Here is a 27,236-nt window from a genome sequence, read left to right as displayed (position 1 = left end):
AACAACAACATATTCAGGGCAAAATATTCATGAATCTTGTCAGTCACTGACAGCTAAGCTTCTGAAATCCTGGCATCTGATTGGCTATCTTTCTTCTTTTTTTTTTTTTTTTGCCAGCGAAAAATCACTGACAAAGCACTTGATGAAATGCCCCTTTGGTTGACATCCACTAAGTCGAACGGAACTCGAGGAATGCCACTTAATTTGGTCCAAATAATTAAATCTTGTCAAGACACACTAATATTGGTTTATACTAACCTGTGAAGAACTGATGATCTGCTAACACCATCTCTTCACAGCTTCGTATAGTTTTCACAATAAGCATTTCCTTGGCATAAAAATATTTCAAACATCATAATAATGATTCAACAGTGGCTAAAATCAATGTAAATTTCTCTCCACGGAAGAATTTAACAGCGCTTGTTTTCCCTTTTTAACGTTAATGTGATAGAATATATGCGGTGACATCATAATTCTCATGTAATTTCAAATTCATTTTTAAGACCGTTGTTTCGGTTTTCTAAGACGTTGTGTTCTCTCGCATGTTCACTTTGTCCGATTTTGATTAAAAGAAAAAAAGTCAGTTTAATGTGGTTGTTTGCATCTACCGTATTTGTCAGAGTAAACTTGAGCATAAGGTAGACTTCGAGTTGAAATTTTCGTCAACTTTCCTATATCGCAGGAGACGTTGTCATTGACTACTCAACAAATTGTAGCAGTATTCAGTTGAACCACAGAACAGTTCTTTGAATGATGGAAAAAAGAGGAAATGCAAGCGAAGTTGCCATGGCAACAACCAGTTGCTGGGCAAACAAGTATGCGCCGAGTCACGGAAACAGCATGGACAAATAAACAAAATACTATGGCGTAGGCTCTAATAAATACACTCCTGCACCAAAAAACAAAGCACTTTAAAAAAGTTACTTTTGCGTTAAAAGAGGGGAAAGATACCTATAAGCCAAATCAGGCTTTTTGAAATAACAGGTGCCTTCTCACGACTACGAGAGAGGCATGTGACACTGTCAATCTTGGCAACTTTCCACAAATGTGTTTCGTTTTCATAACTATATAAAAGTGATTGATTATGAAGCGGTAGTTGCCATGGTAACCAGCAGCAAAACCGAAGCAAGCATTGTAGGCGTCTATGATACCTTTAGCAGAGACCTATTAATCGATGACTTGTTGTTATCATTACAAGGTCCTGTGAATACCATTGGGTCTGAAACACCTATTCCATCAACCGATCGGTTGTTGCCCTGGTATAGGCACCTCTGTATACGTTACGATGGTTATGCTCTGATCTTTTTGGACTTGCCTCTTACGGTTTTAGCTGTCTTTCTTATATTCATTGCTTCTAAAGCAATGAATGTAAGAAAGACAATTATATTTACTGGACCTAGATATTGGAATGATCTCCCTCTAGATATCACTTCTTCCTTATCTTTATTCACCTTCAAACGCAAATTAAAACAGTTATTACTTAGTGGATACACACTACCAAGCTTTTAGCAACCTTTTTATGCTCCCAGTCTTTTGTCCTTGTCCGCAGCACCAAGTTATTCAAGTTGTTTCATGGTACCGATACATCTTTTAAAAATATAGCATTTTTGTTTTTCAAACACTGCGAGATTTGTATGCAGTCTGGTTTGTGCGATATCTATGTGGTTCATTAGTTTATTACTCATCGATTTTTTGTACTGGTGTAATTTTAGTTGGTCAAGACAAACATATCCGTTCTCCGTGTAAAATTATATGCCTATGAACTCGGGAACCTACAGTTTTACAAGCTTTAAAGCTTTTAGTAGGCCCCATCATATTTCTTATACTTACTAGTGACATTTTCACACGATATGACCATGTTCATTTGTGTCAAGTATATTTTCTTTTGCTTTTTCTTCTACAATCAAAAGACATGATTGTATATATATTTTGTATTCTTGTTTTGTTGTCAATAATTTTGTAATCTCATCGTTGAGAAAATGGAAATATGAAATAGATTTGAACTTGAACTTGAACTTAAAGGGAGGGCGAGATTTAGTTAAATTTAGTCTAAACATGGAACTAGCTCCATTGTTTAAAGATATGGGTGGTTGTGGATGACGTCTGTCCTTTAAAGAGGTTTGTGCTTTAAACGCTGAGAGTGTACTGTGAAGGTGGCTCAGAGGCACTGAATACATGGAATACCTGCATCGGATTGCTGTCTGCTGAAATTGCGGTGAAGCCCACGATGTCGCTGAAGTAGATCGTGACGTTGTCGTATGATTCTGGGTTGACTGGTTTTCCCTGCTTCAGTTGCTCGGCCACGGATCTGGAGAATGCGCAAATTCTGCTAATTACAAGCACTCTTACGAAGTTAGTGCAGTACGTGAATATCGTAAAATATTGTAAGCATGGATTCTTAGTCTGCTTACACGTTTGAACGGCATGTGTGACTTTATAGGCTTTCTAAAGTACATCGAAAAATTCAAATGTATATAGATGCATCAGATGTCTCTAACAGTCACAATCCCCCCCCCCCCCCTCTCTCTCTCTCTCAACATCGACTAAACGCAAAAGACATTTCAGTCATTAGGATGTGACTAGACAAAATGTGTCAGTTGATGGGCCAGACGTACAGAGTCTGCTTGGAATATTACGATTCTTATTCTACGCACTAGAAAGATCAATTATGTCTATATGACATTTACAACGACATAGTGTACAGGAAATTAGGTTCTTTTACAAAACACCCAGTCAGCATTCTTGTTTGTCTAATCTATGTAAGATAGCTTTACTTATCTACTTATGAATAATTGCAAATCATAATGCTAAACCTACAAGTAAGTACATACAAAACAAAGTAGAATACGAGAATGATTTTTTCTTTCTATTTTGGAGGTTTGAAATCTGAACTGTGATGACGCTCTAGTCATATTTTATTACACATCGTGTCCACTCGAATTATCTTTCACACTCTGGATACCACGCAAGTTTACAAAGCGTATAGTTGTATCTGTTTTAGTCATTACGTGTACTCCTATTACAGATTAAAACACAAACAAACAAACAAACAAACAAACAAACAACCACACGTGCAGAGAAAAAAAAAATGGTGTGACTGAAGTATGAATCTTAAAAGTTGTGATATTGTGAGAATTTTATGATATGGTTCTGTGCCTTCCCCCCCCCCTCCTCTATTGTTAACCTGTTCCATACAGGAACCTGGTGGCTTGTGTTTTAACTCTATATGGGGATTTCAAAATTCAGTATGGAATGGGTTATTTTCACAATATCGTAACAATCTGTTCTCCTTTCATAAGGATAGTTTGAGTCTCCAGATGCTTTGCACGAATTAACCCTCTGTGTGCCACATCAATACCTGTCCATAGGTTTGTGTGTGAAATTTGCACGCATTTGACTCATCGTGACAGAAAGGGTGAAGATGGCTTCTACCTAGGCAGATGCAGTATCCTTGCAACGAGTAAACTACCTGGGCAGGACCTCATAGAGCAGGGTTTCCGATCGCTTCTTCTCCTCTAGGAAGGCCGCTGTCCTCTCTTCCACCAGCACCTCTAGGTTGGTGGCATACTGCTCCATCCGATTCAGGAGGTTATCGAGGATGTTACCCCCAGCAAGATTCCTGCCAGGGATGCGTATCGCAAGGAACATTGCATGGATACCATGTCTCTTTCAATCAAACTGCTCTCAGAAGGTTGGCGTTACAATGACCATGTAAAAAGATCAGCTCAATTTCACTTCATTTTTTTTTCTCCATCGCAACATAATCAATAACATATATTCACAGTGTACGTGAAAGTTAAGAATTTCAACATATTAAGTAATCAATAAACAGGGAGGTAAGTTATACTTTAGAAGGGGATCACACAAGTAATAAAGTGAGCAATTAATCACAGGATGGAGATGGGGAACCACTTTAAAGCGAAACTTGTAGATTGTGGGCCCCCAGTTGCAATATACAATGTACTTAAGAAAAAGAAAGATATTCGTGGTCACCGAATCCAATTCATATTACTCGAACAATTGACCCGATTAAACATGAACACATACATAAGTTTGTATTCATTCATAGGGCCGATACACTAAATGAAAAGCAAAAATCCAGCAGAGACGAGACTAATAGCACAAACAAGCAAGATACGAGACATTAGTACATGAATCCAGGACACACCGAAGTACGAACAAGAACACTACAAATGCAACAATACAACGAAAAACAAACGTGTATAAAAACACAGTTAATTAAACCTACCATGTATACACATTTTAGAGAAACGGATCTTAATCTTCAGTCATCCTTTGCCATGATTTTCTGTGTTAATTCCGAAATCAGAGTGTTTCATCGGAAGGTAGGGCTGTCTGTCTGGTTTTGCCCTTTGAACACATACAATCCATAATTCTTCACTTTGATACGTCAAATTTACAGGTGAATTAATTCCTTCTTTTTTGTTTTATATTTTAATACGAGCTTACAGACTGAACCGGAAATAACAAAATATTCACAGGTTAAATGCAATCATGTCATCTAATAAGTATACTAGTACTTGTTGATCTTCTTCATAGTTGCGAGGAGAGTGGACGTAGAGGGCCTATCGTCAGGTAGCTCCTTCCAGCACAATTGCATGATGGCGGCAATCTCAGGGCGGCACAGTTCCTCGGGCACCGTGGGTCTGAACGGGGGATTGCACGTCTCACGAAGCTTCTTCAAAATCTCTGCGGAGGGTGATTAAAAGCATTTTAGTGACTTTGAAATGAAACACGTGCAGCTCTCACATGGCCGACATTGTATTTCACATTTTGTACACAAGCTCACAGTATTCTTGTTGCTTCTCTTCCGTGAGTACTAAATATAAGCATGCTTATTCGAGAACAAGCAGAAGACAAGTAGAAAACACGTACAATGTAAGTGGTGTGTGTGTGAAAGTAATACATAAATCACTGTGAGTTGTCGACATTTGATCCGTGCTATGAAAGAGTTCTTCAGTTAGTAGTTTAGATCTAGAGCGGAAGTAGTGTAGATCTTGATGAAAGACCAGCAGCTACTACAATCCGATATCACTGCATTGTTTCTCATGACAGCGAATTGCACCCGTTTCCAATATCTTAGCATCATCGTAGCCGTACCATAATGCACTATTACCATTTTGATCTCATCCACTTACAACACAAGTTTCAAAGCAGTTTCCAAAATTTGTGGAAGATGTTATTTCATTTTATTGTCAGTACCATTTTTTTATACCGTGTTTTCTTTAACCCGTATTGAAATAAATAAAACAAACAAAACAAACCATTGTATGACTGATGGCCTTCTTACCGTCAAATTCCATGTTATTTCTTTCTCCTTCGAAAGGGCGCCCTCTGCTCAGTATCTCCTGCATAATGATACCGACACTGTAAATGTCTCCCTCTCGAGTCGGTGTCATTCCAGGGTGACGAAGTTGTTCCGGAGACTGCCACAACATTTCTGTTCATGATAAAATTAATAACATAGTTGGCAAAATGTTCTCTTTTTTTTTTTCGGATGGGTGGGGTTCGTATCTAGGTGTGCGCGTGCACACACATTAAAGGTTCAGTTTACCTTTGGGAGCAGTGATTTCAAAAATGTTCAAGATATCACATTTGATGCATATGTGTGGGTCTGTTGTATCATAAAACATCCTACCATATGAAATATTTGCAATAAAACCTAAAATATAAGGAGATATCGGGGTTTTTCTCAATAAACCGTAACTGTATACGGTTTAGTCTGGAAACATTTTTATTATAACTATTGTTCACATTTTGTGTATTTAACAACACTTAACATCGATTATACGAACTAAAATTTTGACAGTGGTTGTTTCTATCCCTAACTCACATTTTAGAACTATTTTAAAGCACTAATGCTGGGTTTTTGTTTCATCTGCAAATGGTAAATTATGCCTTTAAGGAGGAGGGGGAGGGAGCTTAAAGATAATTTGAAGTTTTGGTACCTCAAAAGTTTCCCTGAATTTCCTTGTCTTAGTTTGTGTTTCAGGTTAAAGTACGTTGTCTGTGAGACTTACTCGCCCCAAAGTGCTCTCATGTCTTAGTAATCATGCAATAATGGTTTCGTACCAGAGCCGCCGCCGTACGGCGGCGAGGCAGTATTGTACGAAACCATTATTGCATTGACAACTGCGACCAGCAGCGTGCAGCCCCATACGCATAGCTATAACTGCGACCAGCAGCCCCATACGCATTGCGTAATGGGGCTTCGCATTGGTAGCATTCAGGATCATGACAGATTTAGTATCGCGGGTAAATGTCAACTTAAAATCCAAAAATTTCTTCAATTTGAAGAATTACCAATTAGTTGATGTATTGAAAACAGGCTTCGGACAACGTTTGGTTCTGCCAGTAGTCCCTTTCTGTTCAAATTGATGACTGATTGAATGTGACTCGGTCGAGAGGACCTTGGGAGAGCTACATACACTGAATACTACGGCCTGCGCATGCGCACACAAACATCTTATCCGTTCATGGATTTGAAATTTGTGCGCATGTGATGTGTTCGCATGCACTGGCTGTAGTATTCAGTGTATGTAGCTCTCCCAAGGTCCTCTCGACCGAGTCACATTCAGTCATCAATTCGAACAGAAAAGGACTATTGGCAGAACCAAACGTTGCCCGAAGCCTGTTTTCAATACTTTCATGCGTATGGGGCTGCTGGTCGCAGTTAATTGCATGATTACTAAGACATCAGAGAACTTTGGAGCGAGTAAGTCTCACAGTGTTAGTTATATGAAAGGTATTTAACCTGAAACACAAACTAAGACAAGGAAATTCAGGGAAACTTTTGAGGTACCAAAACTTTTTATTATCTTTAACATCTAGGACTCCTGGCAAAAGTCTTAGATCCGTTTCGAAATTTTCCTTTCGTTTGTCTTACGATGGAAAAGATAATGGTGAATTCTGAGTTAATCGAACATGTCAGATCTGTATCAAAAATTACGTGTATTGTTTTCATCCTCGGCGAAGGACCATCCAAAGGGGCAGGTGTTTGTGAAAATGAAATCTTAACATTTTGAAGGACTGTTAACAGTTGAAAGCTAAATATACGAAGAGAAAATTATGACAACACTACCATTGTATTGGACGTTCTCACTTAGTCACTTCCAACTCATAATTGTATTTTAAGTTAAAAAAAACCCAGAGACAAATATGATATGTAAAGCACCATTCACATAGCGAGTATGTTACTATAGTTTTAAAGCCCAGGTTGGGTGAGGAAAACAGTCCCTCAAACTCTAGCAGAATCACATTCGGAGAATGATGTAAAACAACAACAACAACAAAATTGACTTCATAGTATTCTAATCAAAAACATTGTAGTTTTTTTTTCCAGAATATTGCCGTTTCAATCACACACCATCTCCCGCTGATCTTGTCAGAACACTATCAGTATAATTTCGTCACATCGATGACATTAGGACAGTGCAGTATAAAGAGAAATGAATGCATATCTGGCAGAACAGGATTTCCCAGAATGATACATCCGACACAGTCCGTTAACATTTCTACACCAGCAATGTCCGTTTTATTCAGGAAAGAAACTATCATACAAACGCAAGACACTATTCGCGCATGATGAACATGGCGCCATCAACATCAAATCTGAATGGACTTCTGTGGCGAAATAATCTACTAGGTATAGATCGTAGAACGATGCAAAAAGAAAACCTAAAAAGCCAAAACACACACAATCACACACACACACACACACAAGAAACCGTTTCATGTGCGATGAAGCATTTCGTTTGTCATGTTTACCCCTGTTTATCTTTTTTTTAAAAATTATATTGTGGTTGTCGTTGCTGTTCTTAAGCGACCCAGAATTATCTCTTCGTAATCTCACTTCGTCAGTGTCAATTTTGTGTTTATGTATGGGCTTCTGTTTCTTCATACTGACTGTTTCAGGCTCTGGACAAGTTTGTGTGGGAGCGGAGGGAAGACGTAACAATGTGGACTGAGGGCGGTCTTTACTTTGTAAGTGCTTTGAATCAGCTGGGTCGCGGTCACTTTTTTCCAGTTCCCTGAATTCCCGAAGGCCGAAGTCGGTGAGCTTCAGGACGAAGCGGCTGTCGACCACGCAGTTTGATGACGTCAGACGTCCGTGAACTCCGATATCACAATTGTGTAGAAAGTGTAGGCCCTTCGTGATAATAAGGATGAAAATAACGCACATCGTAATATATAGTAGCCAAGATATCCGACATTTTCGTTTTAAGTTGTGAAGTTCTTGTTTCCGAGTGAAAAAAAAAATCAAAGCCAAATGCCAGAAGCACAATGTTGATGCAATTGATTCAATTGTCTATTGATTTCCATAAAGATACATGATACAAATTTGTACGTATTTGTTGTACGTATTTGGGCCCAGAAAGAGTGCAATTCGTATTTATCAAGCATTTGTTATCATACAAAGCGCTTTATGCTACAGTATTACAAATGTCAACTCGTATAATCTTACCCTTATAACATCTGTAATCAACGAGTACTTGAACAAATTGTCTAGCTTCAATGCGTCGTTTTCGAGAATATCCTGTTGGTAATAAAGTGATGACACAAAACTTGATGTTAAAGTCGACTGATAATAGCTGAAGATATCATTCTAAATATCCATACATCTTTGACGTGGTGGTCAGCCAGATGTCTAAAAAAAATAAAATATTGTAATCTACCGTGTGTACCCCCCAAAAAAAATTACAACGGGACCCTCCGCAATGATATCTTTAAAAATATTGAATCAATCTAAATATAAATTCAGGGTATGAAGCTGTAACTCATTACCCACATCTTACAGAAAACCCCATTCGATTTGCTTCAATGGTCAAAGAGAAATGAAGAATTTTGTAGAGGATGTCGGGAATCTCTTCCCTCCAAGTTCTGTCTGTTGTATTCACACACATGATCATCGAAGTGCTAAACTTGGAAGAATCAGACTCATGACATGCTTTTCAACAATCCACATTTCTCTGTGACCGCTTAACCAAATCAAATGGGGATTTCTGCGAAATAGAGCTAAAATGTTATATTTTAAGACCCTGAAGTAGCATTTAGACAATTTAATCATATTGGATGTTATCAATACGAAAATGTGATTGTAATTTTTTGGGGGGACATACTGTACTTCGATAAAGAGACCTACTCTGCAAGGTACTAGTGTATCTCATGTTGTCCTGCAATGAAAAAGTTGATAAGACACATCGTGATAGGGGAAACTGACATATTTTAATCTGAGTTGTTGGTTTTTTTTTTTTTTTTTTTTTTTCAACGCCATGCCATGGGAGTGCATAATATTATCATGTTAAAATGGATTACATTATACCTTCCAATAGTGATCATGTAGGAAAACACTTGCATATAGATACGTAACCAATACATAAATTTGAACAATTAATGCATATTCTACATCAAACGTTATCATGTTTATCAGCGAGGGATATGATTGCCATTCTATGTAATTGTTCTTTCAAATGTACGTCATTTTTTTTTTATGTATCCACGCATTAATTCCCACACCGCTTCCTTGGAAAAAGAGACAGAGAGAGGAAAATATTTTGTAACCTTGTCTTTTTTCTTTTTCACTAGATTACTACATTGAACGTAGAGATGATTCGTTAGAAAGGATCTGTTGCCATGGAAACAGAATGAACTATACCTGAAGACTTCCTTTTGGACAATACTCGGACACGACGCAAACATTTGGAGGCGTGACGCAGGCGCCAACAAAGCGCACCAAATTACTGTGCTCCACCTGGCGCATCTGTGTAGTTATACAACAGAAAGAGATGAATAGACCATGTAGATAGATAGCGACAGATAGATAGATAGATAGATAGATAGATAGATAGATAGATAGATTATAGATAGATAGATAGATTTCTGTTGGAAGGTATAAAACATTTCACGTGCATGTATGTGGGGTTTTTTCCTATTTCACTATTATGCATGAATGTACTTTATGGTGTGACAGACTGCTCTCCAGAATACGTGGCAAATTTAAATTGCTCTACTTTTTACAGGAAGAAATCAATTGAAGAAATCAAATTGAAGAAATCAAATCAACAGGAAGAAATCAATCAAAAAAAAAATCTGACTGTCTGTGTGTGAAGAGCGATAGAGGGAGGAAATGTGTAGCTACGTCTAACTAAATCTATACTGTAATCTCCTTTTTTTTCCGAGGACGGGGGTTAACATCTAATAGCAGCTCAGTTTCTGGTTCACCATGAGTTACTCTATTTTAAAATTACATGGTAAAGGTAAAGGAATATTGCAGATGGATATTATTCTTACCGTGTTTAGCTCTTTGAGCAATTGACGCGTAAGCTCCACTCGTGACGTTTCGAATTTTCTCACAACAACCAACCTTCCCTATGGAAAAATTGACACCACATAAAGCGATAACCCCAGAAAAAAACCCAAACAAACAAACGAACAAACAAACAAACAAACCAATGAACAAATAGAATACTGTCGAAATAACAGAGGCACTCGAGAAGAGCATGTTCAATTCATGAAGGGACGACTTACAATGTGCGTAACTCATTTGTACGTCCTTCCCCTTCTTATCACGCGCCTTGTGTGTGTGTGTGTGTGTGTGTGTGTGTGTGCGAGTATGAAGACTTATTTAGCCTGTCCGTAGTACTCGTTGAGCACAAATAGACTTCCCGGCTTGTTCGTTCGTGTGTTTGTTGAATACCCTGCTAATTTCAGTTATGAGAAAAATGAAATATAAATGAATAAATAAGTATTTACACACACACACACACACACACACACACACATATATATATATATACATATATATCAATATATGCAGGTGTATATATATTGATATATAGTATATATTCATATATATATATATATATATATATATATATATGTATATATTATGTATATATATATATATGTATATATACATATAGAAACGACATGAATACACACAACACACAAAGAAGCACAAATTGAGCGAATAATATGAAGTATTCAAAGCTACATATTCGCAGTAATTCAGCATTGTTGGGTACTGGCGCATACCTTAAAATTTGCCACTGTTGCAAAAACTTGATGATGGTTGGTTGATCCATTTGCAATCGATGAAATCTGAGTTGGGGAAAAAGTTTTTAAGTTACCATTGCAATTAAATATGAATATATAGATTTGTATCTTTATTCTATACATACACAAATAGTACGTTAAGACTTATATTCCAAATCGACTTTATACATGTTATATGCATATCCCAACACCCTGTATCATGACAATACATTACATCAGTGAGCAGAAATAAAGTGTGCTTATATCCTAAAGTTTAAGAGCACATTTCAAATATTTGTCCTATATGTCTGACTGTGTGTAAAGAAAACTAAATCAGAAAGATGGGTGTCACGATACGGAAGGCGGTCTAAAGCTGCTACAAGAATAAACAGCACAAATAGTGCATACACTTCCGTTAACTACTATCTGCCAACAACCACATACCTTGACCATGATTCACGTGATCTATTTTTTTTTTTTTAATGGAAGTTAAGTGCTATATCCAACGGAAATGCAAAGTAAAATGTCTGTTAATCTCTATTATACAAATGCAAGACAAAGAGAGGGCGTGGAAAAAGAGAGGGAGAGAGAAAGAGAGAGAGAGAAGATGTAAATAGAGGCGATATAGAAGGAAACATAGTAGGGGAAAAACGTAAAGAATTTAACACAGGACTGATCATTATCAGAATGACGACATTGGTCATAGCAACAGCAGCGCCGGCAGCAAAACGCGCGAAGCTAATCAATTGCTTTTCCAATGCCGTGTCCACAGACATTGAAGAGCAAGACGCTTTCTCTCAATCCAATTTCAATACCAGCGCCCTCTGATAAAAAGTAGGACTTCATTACCACCCTTTTTTTTTCTTTCTGAAATGGCAAAAGGTGATATTGATTGCGAGGACATGACAAGATGTGGCAAGAATAAAAAACAACAACAAGAAAACAAAAAACGAAACGAGTCACTATCTCTGCACCAGGTGTGGTTTTTCTTTCATTATCATTATCATCATTTGTTGGCAACATCATACAAGGCAAAACATTGTAACTGATGTCAACAATTTCCAGGACTTGCACGAACCTTTAATGATTTTCATCATTTCCTGAGCAAAACAGAGATTGATTTTAAAAGAAAAGAAAAAAAATAGGCGTATACTCACAAATGACCCGGAGAATTTGGAGTGCCCTGATTTAGTTTCTTCGGGAAATAATAACTCCTCCCATGATATTTTCCACGACATTCGCATCATCTCGGAGTCAAGTCGCATTTTCCTTGTTGCAAGGAGCAAAATATTGAAAAATATATAATATATATTCGTAGATAGTGAATCACAAAGATATATCCATTCTCGCGTCTTTCGTAAAGTTTGTCCATGTTTATTTTGAAGTGTATCGTAAAAATATGAATGACAGAAAATTCTTTTTACCACAAATACATGTAATGGAAAAGGAGCATAATATTTAAAAATTCAGTCTTTCTCATGAATGAAATACATGGTTCTATATACATTATTGTAAAATGTCATGATTGTGTGTTTGTAAAATATCTATCTTTCCATATATATATATATATATATATATATATATATATATTTCAAAAAACATGCACTTTTATGCCATTTTAGGTAATTATCACATCTAATATTAGAGTGTACATATTTTGATTTGATCTCTAGCATATGTCTATAGAGACTGTAAACATATTGGCAGCTCACGAAATGTGGGTGTGTGTGTGTTTGTGGGTGTGTGCGCGCGCGCGCGTATGTTGGAGAGTTGATGGTGTCCCTTGAGTGTTTGATAGATCCAATTTCAATATTACGATGAGTTTCCTAAACCTTACCTGTAAACAAGAAAAGCGATCACCGTACCGAACATGACAATAAGCGCACAGGTGATTCCTGCTACAGCAAGAGTAGAGAGCTTACCTTGGAATTCAGAAATAACCGAAATACAAAAACTTTGATTTAATCCTTAGTGAAAATTTTCTGACAAATTCATCTTGAGCTTATTTTAAAACTATATATAAATATATATATATATATACACACAAATATATATATATATATATATATATATATATATATATATATATATATACATAATATATATATATATATATATATATATATATATATATATATATAAAGTTGTGACAGAGAATGCTGCTGGCAGACTTAACAGTGTGTTCACTTTGCCCTTCATTATCCCAAGCTTTCGACCTCGTGACAGGTCTTTCTAAGGGCTTGTTTAAGAACTTGCAGCACCCATCACGTACGAAGCCGAGCCCACTTCACCTTATATATATATATATATATATATATATATATATATATATATATATATATATATATATACAGTGGACTCCCGTTATAACGAAGTCCTCGGACCGGCAGTTTTCTTTCGTTATAACGAAATTTCGTTATAACCGAATGAATAAACAATAAAAATACATAGAGTTGATAATGTTGCGGCCCTAAATTTTATTTCGTTGTAACCGGAATTTCGTTATAACCGTGTTCGTTATAACGGGAGTGCACTGTATATACATATATATATATATATATATATCCATACATATACATATATTAAATATTATAATATAGCATATTGAAAGAAATTCAGCTATGATTTCATTTCATTTGATTATTTGTTTCCATATGCCAATAATACAAAAGTATTGCAAAACAGCAAAACGGTTTGTACAAGAAGGTGAAATGTCATGAAGTAAATACAAATACAAAGAGTAACATTACAAAAAATGTATAATACAATTACGTACAGCTGCACCTATAAAAACACATCTAAATACATTTGATTTACAAAACGTATTTTACATAATTCCACATAATTGCATGACGTAGCCTGAGATTGTATCGGCAGCTTTGAGGGAAACCACTAAAAGTGGATGACGGTGGGAAAGGAGCTGCTCCTAGAACCACTCGAATATCCCGGAGGACAGATATATCAAAGAGAAATCTATGGCCTTCTTGGGAACCGCCCAATGTTTGCCCTTCCGTTGTTTTCAGTTCATTGTAGTGACGTGGACAAACCGGTTATTGACGGGTATCTTTGTCATCGCTTGAATCAATTCAAGCGTGTCTTTGTTATGTCACAATCTTAAATAAAAAAAATAAAAAAAAATAAATAAATCGTAAATTGGACTTGTCCAACACGGCCATCGCAATCATTAATTTTGAACGAGGATGTGTCGTATGTGTTGCAGACACCAGGTGTAAACTTGAAAGGCCACTGGATATTCTCCGCCCTCTCTCTCTTTCTCTCCCTTTTTATTTTGAAAATGTGAAAAACAATATTTTCCATTTAAACAGATGATCACGATGTGGGGATGATTAACTCACCGTTTTCCAGTGTAAGAATTGTAATTGATTGTCTAGATAAAAAGCTAAGTCTACCTCGATTTTCATAGGTTGTTGCATGGCCCGAGCGCTATTTCACCAACACCAACGTACTATTACCAGATTTTTATTATAGGTGGAGTAAAAAGAACAGACTGAAAGACAATGATGCCAATCTTACCACTTGGAGATGCAGGATTTTCGTTGAAAAATCCACAAAACGGTCTATCAGGGGGCGGTCCCGTGGCTCCGGAAGGCCACTTGATCTCCTTCCCTGGCACAGGGGTGTAGCGTAGCCCCCCTGATGTCAGGTAGAAGTTGCCAACAACCTCGGTGATTTAAAGACACACACACATACACACAAACAAAATGATATTCATGAGACATATTTCTATGTACAGTAATAAGGAGAGTCTGCTGATAGTGATAACTGTATCTAAATTCAACAGAATGCCATTCAAACAAATAGGGAAAATGGTCCTGTCTTACTCAAGCGGAATTGCATTTTATTTTCTTTTTTTTTTTTAGAGAGAGAGAGAGAGAGAGAGTGGATGGTAAAATTCTCACTGTAAGTTGAGCACTAACGCCCCTGATACAATGAATATGTCAAATACATTAAAAACATACACATACACAAACTCATTATGTGTGTATGTCTGTGTGTCTTTATATGAGTTTAGGAAGATGGTTGTGCCGACAGGTTGTTAACTTTGTATAGAGTGAACTTATAATATTCCTTGAAATTTAACATTTAGGAATCTACATACAATGCGTCCGTTAATCTTTTAAGAAAGTTACTCATTTTGTAATATTTCCGGGCGGATCCATCGTAGCGTCACATGGCTATTGTTGTCATTTTTGCTATTATTCTATTTAAGAGTTAGTGTTAATGTTAGTGTGTGAGCACATGAGGGAGGTGACTACAACCCAGCCCACCGAAGTATTAGAAGGAAAGGATGCGTCATATATGGCTCACGTAGATGATAAATATCGATACAAATATACATTCTAAGCAAGGAATTGTATGTTTGTGTGTGCCTGTGCGTGGGTGTGTGAAGCTCCTTGGTGTAACGTAAGCTGCTTATCGCGTGAAAGAGGCGATGCCTACCTCAAAAGTACCATTCTCCGTATCAGTCATATCCCACAGAGAGAACTCTGAGTCGCGGTCTCCGTTCTCGTTGATGGTCACCTTCCCATACAATCCTGTGTGGTCGGAGGGTACAATAGATAGACACATACAAACACACACATACATACACACAGACACATCCAAAGTTATTTCGTGCATCTATCTATTGTGAGACAATGTGTGAGTGGGTTTCTTTTTTGTCAAAGTCTTAAAGGGGCATTCCAGACAATTTTCTTAATTTCACATCATGATGGACATAAATCAACAGCTCCCTGTATAGATCTGTGGCATTTATTGTGGTTCTTGAGCAGAGAAACAATACTTTGAAAAACCTTAATAAACAAATTACACTGAGCAAGGATGATGACATAGAGGCTCACACATTTCAGAAATGTAGCAGTGTAATTTCATTACAATACCACTTGCTTGCAAATTCACCTGTGTAAAATCTATGCATGCCTTCTTCTTTTGTTCTGCTTCTTTGAGCCCCAACTCATGCATTCTTATGGTAACCCTGCCATGTCATCATCCTTGTTCATTGCAATTTGTTATAAATTTCAAAATTTTCTTCATTCTTCATCCCAATGATCATAAATTCTGAAACTCTGTCCTCAGTATAACTAATTTATAGTTGTTCAAATGTAAAAATCTGAAAATCATCCGGAGGTCTCCCTTAATGTGTCTAGAATCTTCATGAGATTCCGCTTTACTATATGCCCACTGTGCTCTTTTTTTTTTTTTAAATATAAAGCGCTCGGAGCATCACAACGTGGTGCAGTGGGACTGCTATACCCATACAGCCATCACTGTTATACATATAGCTGCCATATATATAGTCAGGGTGAGCAAAGATGATTAGAAAAAAGAAAGGAAACCAGTATAACCTGCACTTAATTTCATTTCACAAATACGCACCCTTCGAGGACCGTTAGGGCACGAGGAAAACTTCACAATGTATACTTCTTCACCGAAGGTCACTGCTTGTCGAGAAGATAACAAGGAAGACGTACGCGCATAAATGAGTATTTCTAAAGACAGCGCCACTGACAAGAATAACACCACACTCATGTATGTATATAAAGCGAGAAGGAGTTTGTATAACACCACAGATGGATTTTATCGTATGTCCATCTGTGGATGGACGACTGAATAAGACACATTGACAAAATGCATTAGAAATAAAAAGCTTGCCGGCTGCATTGGACAGGTAGAAAGAGAAAATATAGAAAGAAGAGCTGAAAAGCTAGAGGCAGGGGGAAAAAAACATCCAGCTCTTTACTCATGGTGCATCTTTACCCAGTACTCCAATGCTAATAGGGAAAAGATGAATACATGTCATGCGTATGTGTTTGTGCATGCTAAGACGCGCCTATCAATAGGCAACAAAAAAAGAAGAAGAAAGTGTTGTTCTGCGCGTGTGCTTACTCTTAATAGCAGTGCTGTACATCTATTGAACGGTAAATCAAGCGGGCCAACCGTGCAATAGATCTAATAGTCCAGTCACCCTGTGGTATGACCTGGAAAAAATTGCAACAGAATTTTTCTTTCCAGATTCCAGCTCCCATACCTCTTGCAAGAAACATATAAAAAATCTAGAGAAATGGAGGTGGGGGAAAGCTTGCAAATCATAGGAATTATAAAATGGGTGTATTCGCCTATGTTTCAGCTCCTCCGCTGAATACAAGCATGTGCTAAAATGGGATTAGTGGTTTCTTTAATAGGTAACTTGAGGAAATTAGTGTCCCAAACACATTCAAACTATTAATTGATACCTTCTCCGAGAATCGTCGGTATCGCAGTCTATTCAGCACTTCATCAGGACTGCCGCCATACAGACAGACAAGTGCTGCCTCACCAGCGTGCTGTACTTCTTGTCTGGTAGCCTCACTGCTGCAGAGGATTTCTGCTTGCTTCTTGAAGTTGGAGTCTTTCAATTACTTCAGAGGAAGACCCTTTCCAATGCCAAAGATGTGTGAAGTAGTATCGCACCCTGCAATGGCATGCACAAATGGTAGCAAATGACAAATATCTGCAATGTTTTGAAGAGAGGAATCCTCTGAGCAAAAGGGATCTCTTGCCTGCAGATACTCCAAGAGACTTCTGGAATCTTTATCATCTCTTGACTGTCTGGCTGGAGATATATCTTTATGTTGGTCACTTGTCACATGGTCTGTGCCTTTGAATTCCTGCATAGCACCATTCACATTCTGAGCAAGCTGGCATTGACAGCAGCCACTGTGCACGCTGGGCCTCAGACATGCCTCTACCTCGTGTTAGTCCTCCAGTTGTCTTCATAGTTCTCATGAGTACCTGCTCTATCACCAAGTCTGATGATAGTCCAGCCCAGTATCGGCAACATTTCCTGGAGAGTATTTAGATGGAGCTTCCAATTTCCAGTTCTCTCTGCTCTGATGAAGCAGCGGAGAATATTGATCATCTCCATATATTGTATCCACAGACGTGCTGTACGTTGTTTCATTGATTCCATTTCTTCTTGTAGACGTTTGTGAACCTTTCAAGATGGCCATCACTGCACACTTCTTCTGCAGATAGTTCTCCTTCCATGAGCTTGTCATACATTTGTATGGCCTCATAAAGGTCTTCACTCATGCCTGCAACTTCTAATTCAGAATGGTTGTTGGGATCAACGTCATTGGTGACTTCCATCTCCTGAATACTCACTTCAACACCCTCATGCAAGAAAGCAGGCAAATCATCATCATCAGGATCTTCAGCCAGTGTGGCTCCATCTTTTCCAGTCTCTGTGGACTCTTCTGCTGCTTCAGGTTGTCCCACATGATCACTGGTACTTCTCTCCGGTAGGAGTACGTTGAATGTCTTGGCTACCACCATTGCATTGAGAGCAGAGTCTACAAGCATATGTCCTCTCACTGCCCTAGCAATGGCCTTTCCACTTAGCATGTGAGTAACTGCATTCGGTGCATACACAACTTCCAAAAGCTCTCGCAGACCCAATCATGACATGATGTGACCAATGCATCCCAGGAAGCTCATCTCTGCGTGAAGGCCACCAAGGCACAGTACAACTGAGTGCAGCTCACTGTCAGGAGGTTCATTGGTGATTATCATCTGTGCTTTCCACCATAAGGGCTGGTCAAAGGTGATAACTGGTGTTACATGTTGCCGCTTAGCTTCTTTGCAGACAAATTTCAGGGTTGAGTACACACAGCTCATGTCACTTGAACTCATGTCTATCATTGGCAAAAAGGTCACAGATGATTTACCAGGATAGCCTCCCTGACTGATAGTCTGCATCATGCCGGACCATCCAGGCCTTGGGGAGCGCAAAGGCCATGCCACTTTCCAAAGAAGGTCCAACTTGTATGCTTCATCAAAGCAGTCAATGCTTGTTCTCTTGAATACCAAGAGATTCGAAGGCATCTCCAGTGTTCTCACATTGTGGTCAACATTGCCTGCCACATACTGAACAAAATGGTCAGGAGTGAGACCTGGGATATCTGTGCCCTGTGTAGCTGCTGCACATCCTTCAAATTTCTTCACTTCCGAATATGAAGAGCAAAAGCCGTGCTTGTTCAGGGAGTCAATCAAGAACGTTGATGCAAAATGATGATGCAGTTGAACTGCAAGGCCAATCTGAAGGGGAGCAATGATAACTCTTGGTCTGGCTGCCTGCACAATCGCCTGCCCTACTGAGCTATCTTCACCTCTGCGTTCTTTTAGCTAAAAATCCTTCTGAGTAAGAGTCTGAGGGATTCAGGAATAATGGCATTGTTCTTTTCCATGGAGTAAATATCATCTGGTGTTGGGTAGACAGCTTTCGATGTCTCTGTGCGCTTTATGTCATTCTTGATCATTTCTGCTGCTGCTGCTACCATTCTCATCTTTTCAGCCTCAGGATCGGTCATCTCTGGAGTCTCGTAGAACTTGTTCAGTATGGCTGATGCTGTGCTAGTGAATGTCACCAAATTGGCTTTACCATTGATGGAAGTGATGATAATCTGGTCACCAAAATGCTCCTGCAATTTTTGCTTCATGTACTTCACACTGTAAGGCTCATCGCAAAACTCCTACATCTTGTCTGCTAGATCAGTCACGGTTATATGCTCATCATTCTCTATCAAGTATTCAGCAACTTTCAGAAAGGCATGCTCTCTGTGGGACATTACAGGTCGTCCTACTTGTTTCTGCATAGAATCATCAGCTGAACATTGGTACATTAATGGAATCTGCTTTCCAGTTCTGAAATTGATGCTGCCCACTAGACCGCATCTGCTGCATGGAGATCTTGTGCAAACTCAATCCTGCTGTGAACTTTTTCAGCCCAGCTGTCCTGCCGTTCTTTACATATACTTTCTACTGTAGCCTGGAAATCTTCCGTTCTCACAGGAAAGACAACTGTGTCATCGTGGCCTCTCTTTTTCCCGGTAGGCTGTACAGGTAGAGCGCAAAGTAGGCAGTGCTTACTAAATGTGAACACCGGCTCCTGTGAACGCAGAGTGGGACCACTAGTTGAGGTGTTACCCTCTAGCTTTGCTTTCAGATCACGACTGATTATGTTTTTGTTGGTGTAGTCCCTTCTACACTTTTGATGCACAGAATGTCCAGCGCATACATCAATGTTGTCCCCCCCCCGTAATTCAGCTGCTTTGTTGACACCACTGCTCCCCTTTTCTCCCAGTACAACAGTTGACTGTCCATTGGTCAAGGACTCATTGCACAACACACAAAGATCCATGTCTGAAGGTTGTTTAAGACTATGTACTGACAAGGCAATCAGAGAACTGCCAGCTTTCCAAGAAGACCATGCACAACTAGTGTACAGACAGGGAAGCCATCTCACTGGATGCTGATGTAATGATGTAAATGAAGGTTAGATGTTAGCTTAGATACAAAGAGCACCTTTGTGTAACACACACCAAGAAAACAACGCATGTGGTTGTGCTTACAACGTGGCAAAACACACATTCTCTTTGGATCCTATTCTAGACAGGTTCCCCCACCTATATTCCTCTAGATTTTTTGTATGTTGTTTAAGGATATCAGTGGAACATGTGTGTGAAAAAATAAATTCTGTTGCAATTTTTTCCGGGTTTGGCCATTTGGGGGCTAGATTGACTAGTCTATAAGGACACACTGAACTTGTGTATGTTTAAGCATTGATGCATACGCGCACGAGCCAGATCTAGGCCTGGGCCTAACTGTTAGTCCTCCTCCTATAGATAGGATTAACGTTAGATTATGTCGGTGTTGACCAGGCCTATATCGTATGTTATAAAACAAATATTCAATGTTTTATCATTCGTGCGACGGTTCGAATATTACATTCGGTGCACGCTCATGCAATATTCGCAACCATCGCACTCATAAACATTGAATATCTGTATGATAGTGTAGAGCTTACGTTTTCCAGCGCAGGAGGCGCGTCGTAGCGTCAGCGTCGCAGATCTAAAGCTGCCTATCGCCAACTGCGGCATGTGACCATGGTTACGGCAGAAAGTAAAGCTTTACCATCGAAAGTTCTGTTCCACATTCTTCTCGTCAGTGAATGGCCATCGTAGACGTCGCCACCGTCTGCTAGGGTTTCATTTATCGCCAGAGAGTACAGGATCATGACATCGTAGAAGGCCGATGCCAAGAATATATTCTGTTTGGTGAAGAAAAACGAAAGAAGGCTGAAAAAATGAGTCTACCGGTAAAGACACTGTTGAAAAAAAAAAGTTAACAGAAAATGAAATCGAAGCACTAACCAGATCGGTGAGACTTTGCGAGATATCAAGGAAATATTAGGAAGGTATTTTGACAGATTCGATATCGCTATAATTCAGAATCACAAACTGTTCTCTGCTGGATCCTCTGGAAATAGCACGCACGTCGACATGTTGCGAAAATTCAAAACAATTGAACAAATTGATGACGAAAGTTTCGAGAAAGAAAGAGACAGAACGGAACATTTTGTCTGCTTCGACAAAGTCAAAGATGTAATTTTCATCTTATCAGTTGCTCGCCACTTGCAGTTTAATATGAATAAGCTCCACGGTGTATTCTGAAGACTCATTCTTGCCTTCCTCGCCACTCTTTCCCTATTCCTCTTTATCATTATACATTTCTTTTCTCAACAAGACTGTGCACCAACGATGTCGGGCGCGACCCCTTGAGACCGCGGCTTATTGCTTAGTTCATTAGTGAATGATGGTCAATATAATAGTATAATGAACTGTGATGTGAATTGCCGCAAGGGAGGTTTTTCATCCAATAAGGGCAAGTTATTTGCACAACATGACACGCCTCACTGATTCATCATCTCCTGACAAGGGGGACATTAAGCGAGTTAAAGAGATGGTATACTTTCGGTTGAGATGGGGCTTCAGGTTCCTTACTTTTTTTTATAATTACACGTAGACATAATGATTAACATCCATGATATGTGAAATGGCATTTAATTCTAAGAGGAATTCAAAGTTTATTTGATGAAAATGAGTTCGGAAATGGCTGGGAAATTGAAAACAAAGTGATCTTAACAAAAGATGGTGCCAAATTTTTTATTAGTATTGAGTCGTTTTACTTTGCTTTTGGATATCTCAGCCATTCCAAAATCAATTTTTATCTGATAAATATTGGATTCCTCCTGGAATTGTATGCTCTTTAACATTTCATAAAGTGGTTTCTAAGTATCTCGCAAAATGTTAAAAGCTGAATATTCACCTCAACCAATGTTATACCATCCCTTTAAACAAAGGAAGTGCATCATCTTTAAAAAAAAAAAAAGAGTTTTAGGAACACAGACTATGATTATACATGTAATAGTTTTGACAGTAATATCTATTCGGAAGTACACAGCTCCATTGCCAGTACATAGGTACACGTCACAGTAGAAGAGAGATATAACAAATGAGAAAGAATTCCACTAATATTTTCATCTTTTAAGCATGATGCCAAAAAAACTTATGATTTATCGCCTTCAAAATTGACATGGGAGAAAACATTATCCTTGACGTGTGGGCCTTATGTCAGCAGCAGGTTGAGATTTTGTGGAATCGTGTTTGCAATTTCTCTGTACCGTTACCCCCCGTTTATGTGATATTTTGTACTGCCGAAGCCTTTGATCACCCCAGGCCATGGCGATGCATGGATTTAATCAATATGCTTTTAGAATCAATAATTTTTGAACCGATTGTCTGATTTTCCTCAAATTTCATTGAAGTGCATGTTAGCACTGTTCTTCACTGCCCATTGGACCTTGCTATCACTATCAACCCAGCATTGCCAGTTTGACATAATATACATATACACATGTACGTGTAGATGAAAACATACATCACGAATAAATCATTGTGGGGGTCGATGTGAACCCCAGTCACAGAGGCTATGATGACGATTTGACTATGTTACATACTCATCATTAATAAAGACGTCACATTGTCCCAAAATCGAGCAAAGATGAACAAACGATAAAGGGGATGTTCAAATTCGGCTCTGATCGTATAAACATCGGCATTCACGAGGGCATCTTAAGCCATCTTACATTATGATCGTGGAGTGTGTAAGTCTCCAGCAACTTCGTGAGCGGTGTGGCAAAATCATCGTGTAGCCATGGTAGCCATTGTGTTTCCTTCACATGTACTTCGGGTAAACTTCAAGATAAAAATTCAAACCCTCGTGTATCCTTCGTATGTGACCTTTAGCATGTTTAGTAAGCATCGTACTTGCTTCAGCGTTAACTTAGCACGAAAAAAAAAAATCCGTTTTCATATTGTCACATAAGTGTGTCAAATATGGGACAGTGCGACACTACATAATAACGTAAAACAATGTGCTTTATAATGTAAACAACATCTGCGACCAGAATGTCGTGAGATGCGAGATGTCCTTACAGAGCCCATATCTTGGCCTGATATGTTGAAGTCCCGCCTTTGTATCGCCGCGACCTCGCGCTCAAACTGACGATACACCTCCGAAGTTGGCTCGAAAACGCGTATCGTCATCAAGGCTTCGTACGCTCGTTTGGCATCTGCATCCCGTTCATCTCCCTATACGAGGTTAAGGACATAAAGTATAATGAGTAGATCATTAGCTACACTTGTTCACTCGTACAATCATACACAAAGAGAGTACATTATGCCAACATACGCGAAGGCGTGCGGTGGATACGCCCACATAGGTCTATAACGGGTCATTGAATCTAATAGAAAAAAAAAAGAGTACGAATCAACAGTTAATGCGTTAATGTGTCCACTTGTCTCGACGGTTCGTGCAGACATACCTACACAAACAAACAAGCAAGTGACAGAAGCACTGTCTTGAAGTTTCACTTGTATTTCAAATATTAAAGGGATGATTTTGTAATAAGATGTGTGATAAAATGAGCATTAAACTAACACTTTACCCCTGTAAAGAATTTCCCGGTATACCGTTCTATTTTTGCCGTTCATCTCTATAAGTCTACGGTCACTCATTGCCGGGAAATTATCTGCAAAAACATTATTGTGCACTCAAAATATTGTTCTCCATCATACCACCTTCTTCCACCATACATTGCGGGAGGGGAAAATGCGGGAATGCGAAGAAGGGCGTTGTCTCTAATATTAAAAAGAAACTTACATCCATCTGCACGCACGCAAGTTGGAGTTGCTTTGTGCAAAACAAAGGTGCTTTTTTGATATATGAAGCCACGGTGACAGAGGTTTCTGTCACTTACCCTTTCCCAAGAGTCATCGCCGAAGACCTGCTCGTCTCTGAATGGAATGATGTTGATGAAAGCGTAGTCTCCATTCAAGAGGCCCAAATCGAATGCGTGCAACATTATATCTCGCTGAGTGTCCCCGTCAACTGCCATGAAAATAACTGCAGAGAAAAAGATGAAAGCAGAGTGAAACTTTAAAAAAAAAAAGGTCACAGAATAGGTCTTATTCTCTGTATGTGCTAGATGAAACCGTAAAACGTTCTGAAGAAATATAATATTTAAACATATCTCAGTTGAAAAATAAAACTCGTATAATTCTAAACATTTGTATGTTACAGCACCAAGGGCCGTTACCGAAAATCCCAATACTCAACCTTAATACCAAATTTGTTGTATTTCTTATCTAGCAGGCCCTTCAACTTCCAACTGGTACAAAATCTACATAGGTCAAGATCGTCTCCACAGAACACCGGGCGAACTAATACATGGTTTCGAAGGAATGGCCAGAGTACCGTGTGGCGATTGGCACTGATTGGGTTGTTCTCGGCCTAACAATTTGCAATATTGCAGCATTTGATATCAAACAAATCAAGGAAAAAGGGTAAACAAGTGATAACATGTTCTTATAGCTATGTGGGAACTTTTAACTATGAGTGAATAGTAAGTGAGAAGTTTCCACGGCATTTGAAATTACAATTTGTAATGTAAATATTTTGATGTAATATGCTCTTGATCGGCATGTTATAGATGGCATCATTTTCTGCCTATCTGGCCTGTATCAGGTAGGTATATCGGTATGGATGGGAGTAATTTCTAAAAACGACAACAACAACAGCAACAAACAACAACAAAACGTGAGGTACAAAACAAATACAATCACTTCTAACAAAATCCACTTGGCACAATTCACCTTCGACATGAATACACAATCACAACGAAATCAAAGTTCAGAGTTTAACCGAATATAGGAGACAAAGGCTTATAAACGCAACAAATTAAAGACAGCAGCAAAGAAAAAATGAGGAAAAGGCAATCGACGAGGAGTGCCCTAGCGGCAATGCGACAATTAATGATGTGATAAACCTGAAAGAGCGGTAACTTATGCGTGTATAAACGTCGATGAGATACGACAGCATTAAGTCGCGCAGACACAAAAAATACATTGCAATGAAGTAAACATTGTGCCTGGTAACACGGTATCTATTTCATAAAAGACCCAAAAATCAGGAGAGGTTGAAACACAACTGTTTTATTTTCCTGACGTGTTCTGATATATCATAATAAATGGCGTTTCCAAGGAGTGATACATCGAGGTTTATCACGGAGAAACAGAGAATAGGTTTTCTGTTGACGGGAACACAGATGATTAATTGAAAAGATGAAGACAAAAGAAGACTGATGCGGAAAAGTGAAAGGAACATAAAATCAGAGCAACTTCGACTTCAAATAAAAAAAAAATACCAATGTCAATTTCCACTCACAACCGAGAGTCAATCACTGGGAGACCAGATTGCGCCAAGTTATCACGCGTCATATTTGTCATATCTTGTGTTTCTCTCGGAGCTAGCACAAAACTTCAATTTCCTGGCATCTCGGCCTACATAGGTAACAGGTTACTGCTATTCCGCTTGTTAATTAGATTTCTGCGCTTCCATTTGTGATGCACGTTCTTCACAAAGATGCTTCTGTCGTGTCTGTCTTTAAAAAAAAAAAAAAGTTGTGGACGGCATTTGTTTCATCTGAAAGTTTGCTTAACGAGACGAAAGTTCAAAAATAATCGGTGCCAAGTCCGCAGTTGTTGTAAATCAAGTACGATTGGTGAACGGAAGGCAAAGGACTGATGGTAGAGCTTCGGCCTAATAATGAATTCCATATTGGAATGCCGGCATAACAATGAATGAATGAAGAAAGCAATATACAGATAAAACAAAAAGGACATATATTGCACTGATTAATAAATTTGGTAGGCGATAACACTGTACTTACTATTCAATCATCATAATAACAGTTTTAGAAGGTATTGAAGATAGAATCATTGCTCATCGTGATATTCATTCACAGGCAATGCAATTATGTCTGTTGGTTTCAGAGAATATTGATTACAAAATAAACTGATGGTGCCTTTTCTGTGAATTTGTTTGTTTGTTTGTTGCTTTTGTTTTCACTTATTAAGACCCCGTCCCTGTCCGCATCAAAGAGACGCACTATATATATGAAATATGTGCAGACAAGGGCGTCGATATGTTTTCATGTTTGGGGCTGGGGAGGAGGGTGTTGGGCAAAACGAGGTGGGCAAGTGTGTGAGTGAATTAAGCGAATTAATAGGGGGCGCAGCGACCGAGCGGAGAGAGGGTGTGGGAAGGGGGATACCTCCTCCAACACGAGGGGGATTTTGCATTTTCGGGCCTTCAGTTGTCATATCAAAAAATACAAAATTGTCAATCAAAAAAGTGTATTAAATCTATGAAGAGGAACTAAATTAAGGAAGGGCTATAGAGCCGAGTATAAGGAAGAAGACCGATCCCCTCGAGGGAACTTAAGTGCATTTTAGAATTGGAGTGACAGGTCTGGGGCACACTTTTGCTGAAATATTTTAAACATATAGATTAAAAAGTATATAATATATCAAAAATGTATTAAGTCTATGCCAGGGGAGAGTGTGTGAGGGGGTATCCCCCTCCCATTCGAGGGTGATATTTCATTTCAGAATTGAAATTCAGCGATCTGGCGCACATTTTAGATGAAATAATGGGATAATCTCATACAAAAAAAAAAAAAGCAAGAAACTTTCCACATCTCGAAAAATGGGGGGGGGGGGGGCAAACTTACATATTTGCTCCCAACATTTTTTTTTTTTTTTTGGGGGGGGGGGGAGGGCAACTGCACCCTGCCTCTTCCTCCCACCCCCATTCATGTCCCTGTGTGCAGTCTTTCCCTTACGCAATCTAATAAAATTTGCAAATCATCTGTAAGAAGCTTCACATTTTAGCATATCCTTATATCAGATTTGATTTAGGATAAGGGATATTTGCAGACA

The 27,236-nt window shown here is 38.7% G+C and overlaps 1 protein-coding gene across 1 annotated transcript in view; it reads right to left on the bottom strand.

Annotated features, from left to right (window-relative positions):
- LOC140238224 (atrial natriuretic peptide receptor 1-like) overlaps positions 1-27,236 on the bottom strand; it is a 39,671-nt gene that overhangs the window by 4,924 nt on the left and 7,511 nt on the right. Inside the window, exons 2-17 of the mRNA XM_072318160.1 lie at positions 24,215-24,360; positions 23,391-23,546; positions 21,028-21,163; positions 15,517-15,611; positions 14,590-14,737; positions 12,893-12,977; positions 12,213-12,324; positions 11,056-11,121; positions 10,312-10,389; positions 9,677-9,781; positions 8,486-8,557; positions 8,002-8,170; positions 5,312-5,461; positions 4,542-4,710; positions 3,470-3,619; positions 2,185-2,308 (exon numbers count right to left, since the gene is read on the bottom strand). Coding sequence (XP_072174261.1) covers positions 2,185-2,308; positions 3,470-3,619; positions 4,542-4,710; positions 5,312-5,461; positions 8,002-8,170; positions 8,486-8,557; positions 9,677-9,781; positions 10,312-10,389; positions 11,056-11,121; positions 12,213-12,324; positions 12,893-12,977; positions 14,590-14,737; positions 15,517-15,611; positions 21,028-21,163; positions 23,391-23,546; positions 24,215-24,360 — 1,961 coding nt within the window. The remainder of the gene's footprint in view (positions 1-2,184; positions 2,309-3,469; positions 3,620-4,541; positions 4,711-5,311; positions 5,462-8,001; positions 8,171-8,485; positions 8,558-9,676; positions 9,782-10,311; positions 10,390-11,055; positions 11,122-12,212; positions 12,325-12,892; positions 12,978-14,589; positions 14,738-15,516; positions 15,612-21,027; positions 21,164-23,390; positions 23,547-24,214; positions 24,361-27,236) is intronic.

This window comes from Diadema setosum, chromosome 14 (genome assembly GCF_964275005.1).
Source record: "Diadema setosum chromosome 14, eeDiaSeto1, whole genome shotgun sequence".
NCBI lineage: Eukaryota > Metazoa > Echinodermata > Echinoidea > Diadematoida > Diadematidae > Diadema > Diadema setosum.
This window is presented reverse-complemented; position numbering and strand designations above follow the sequence as displayed.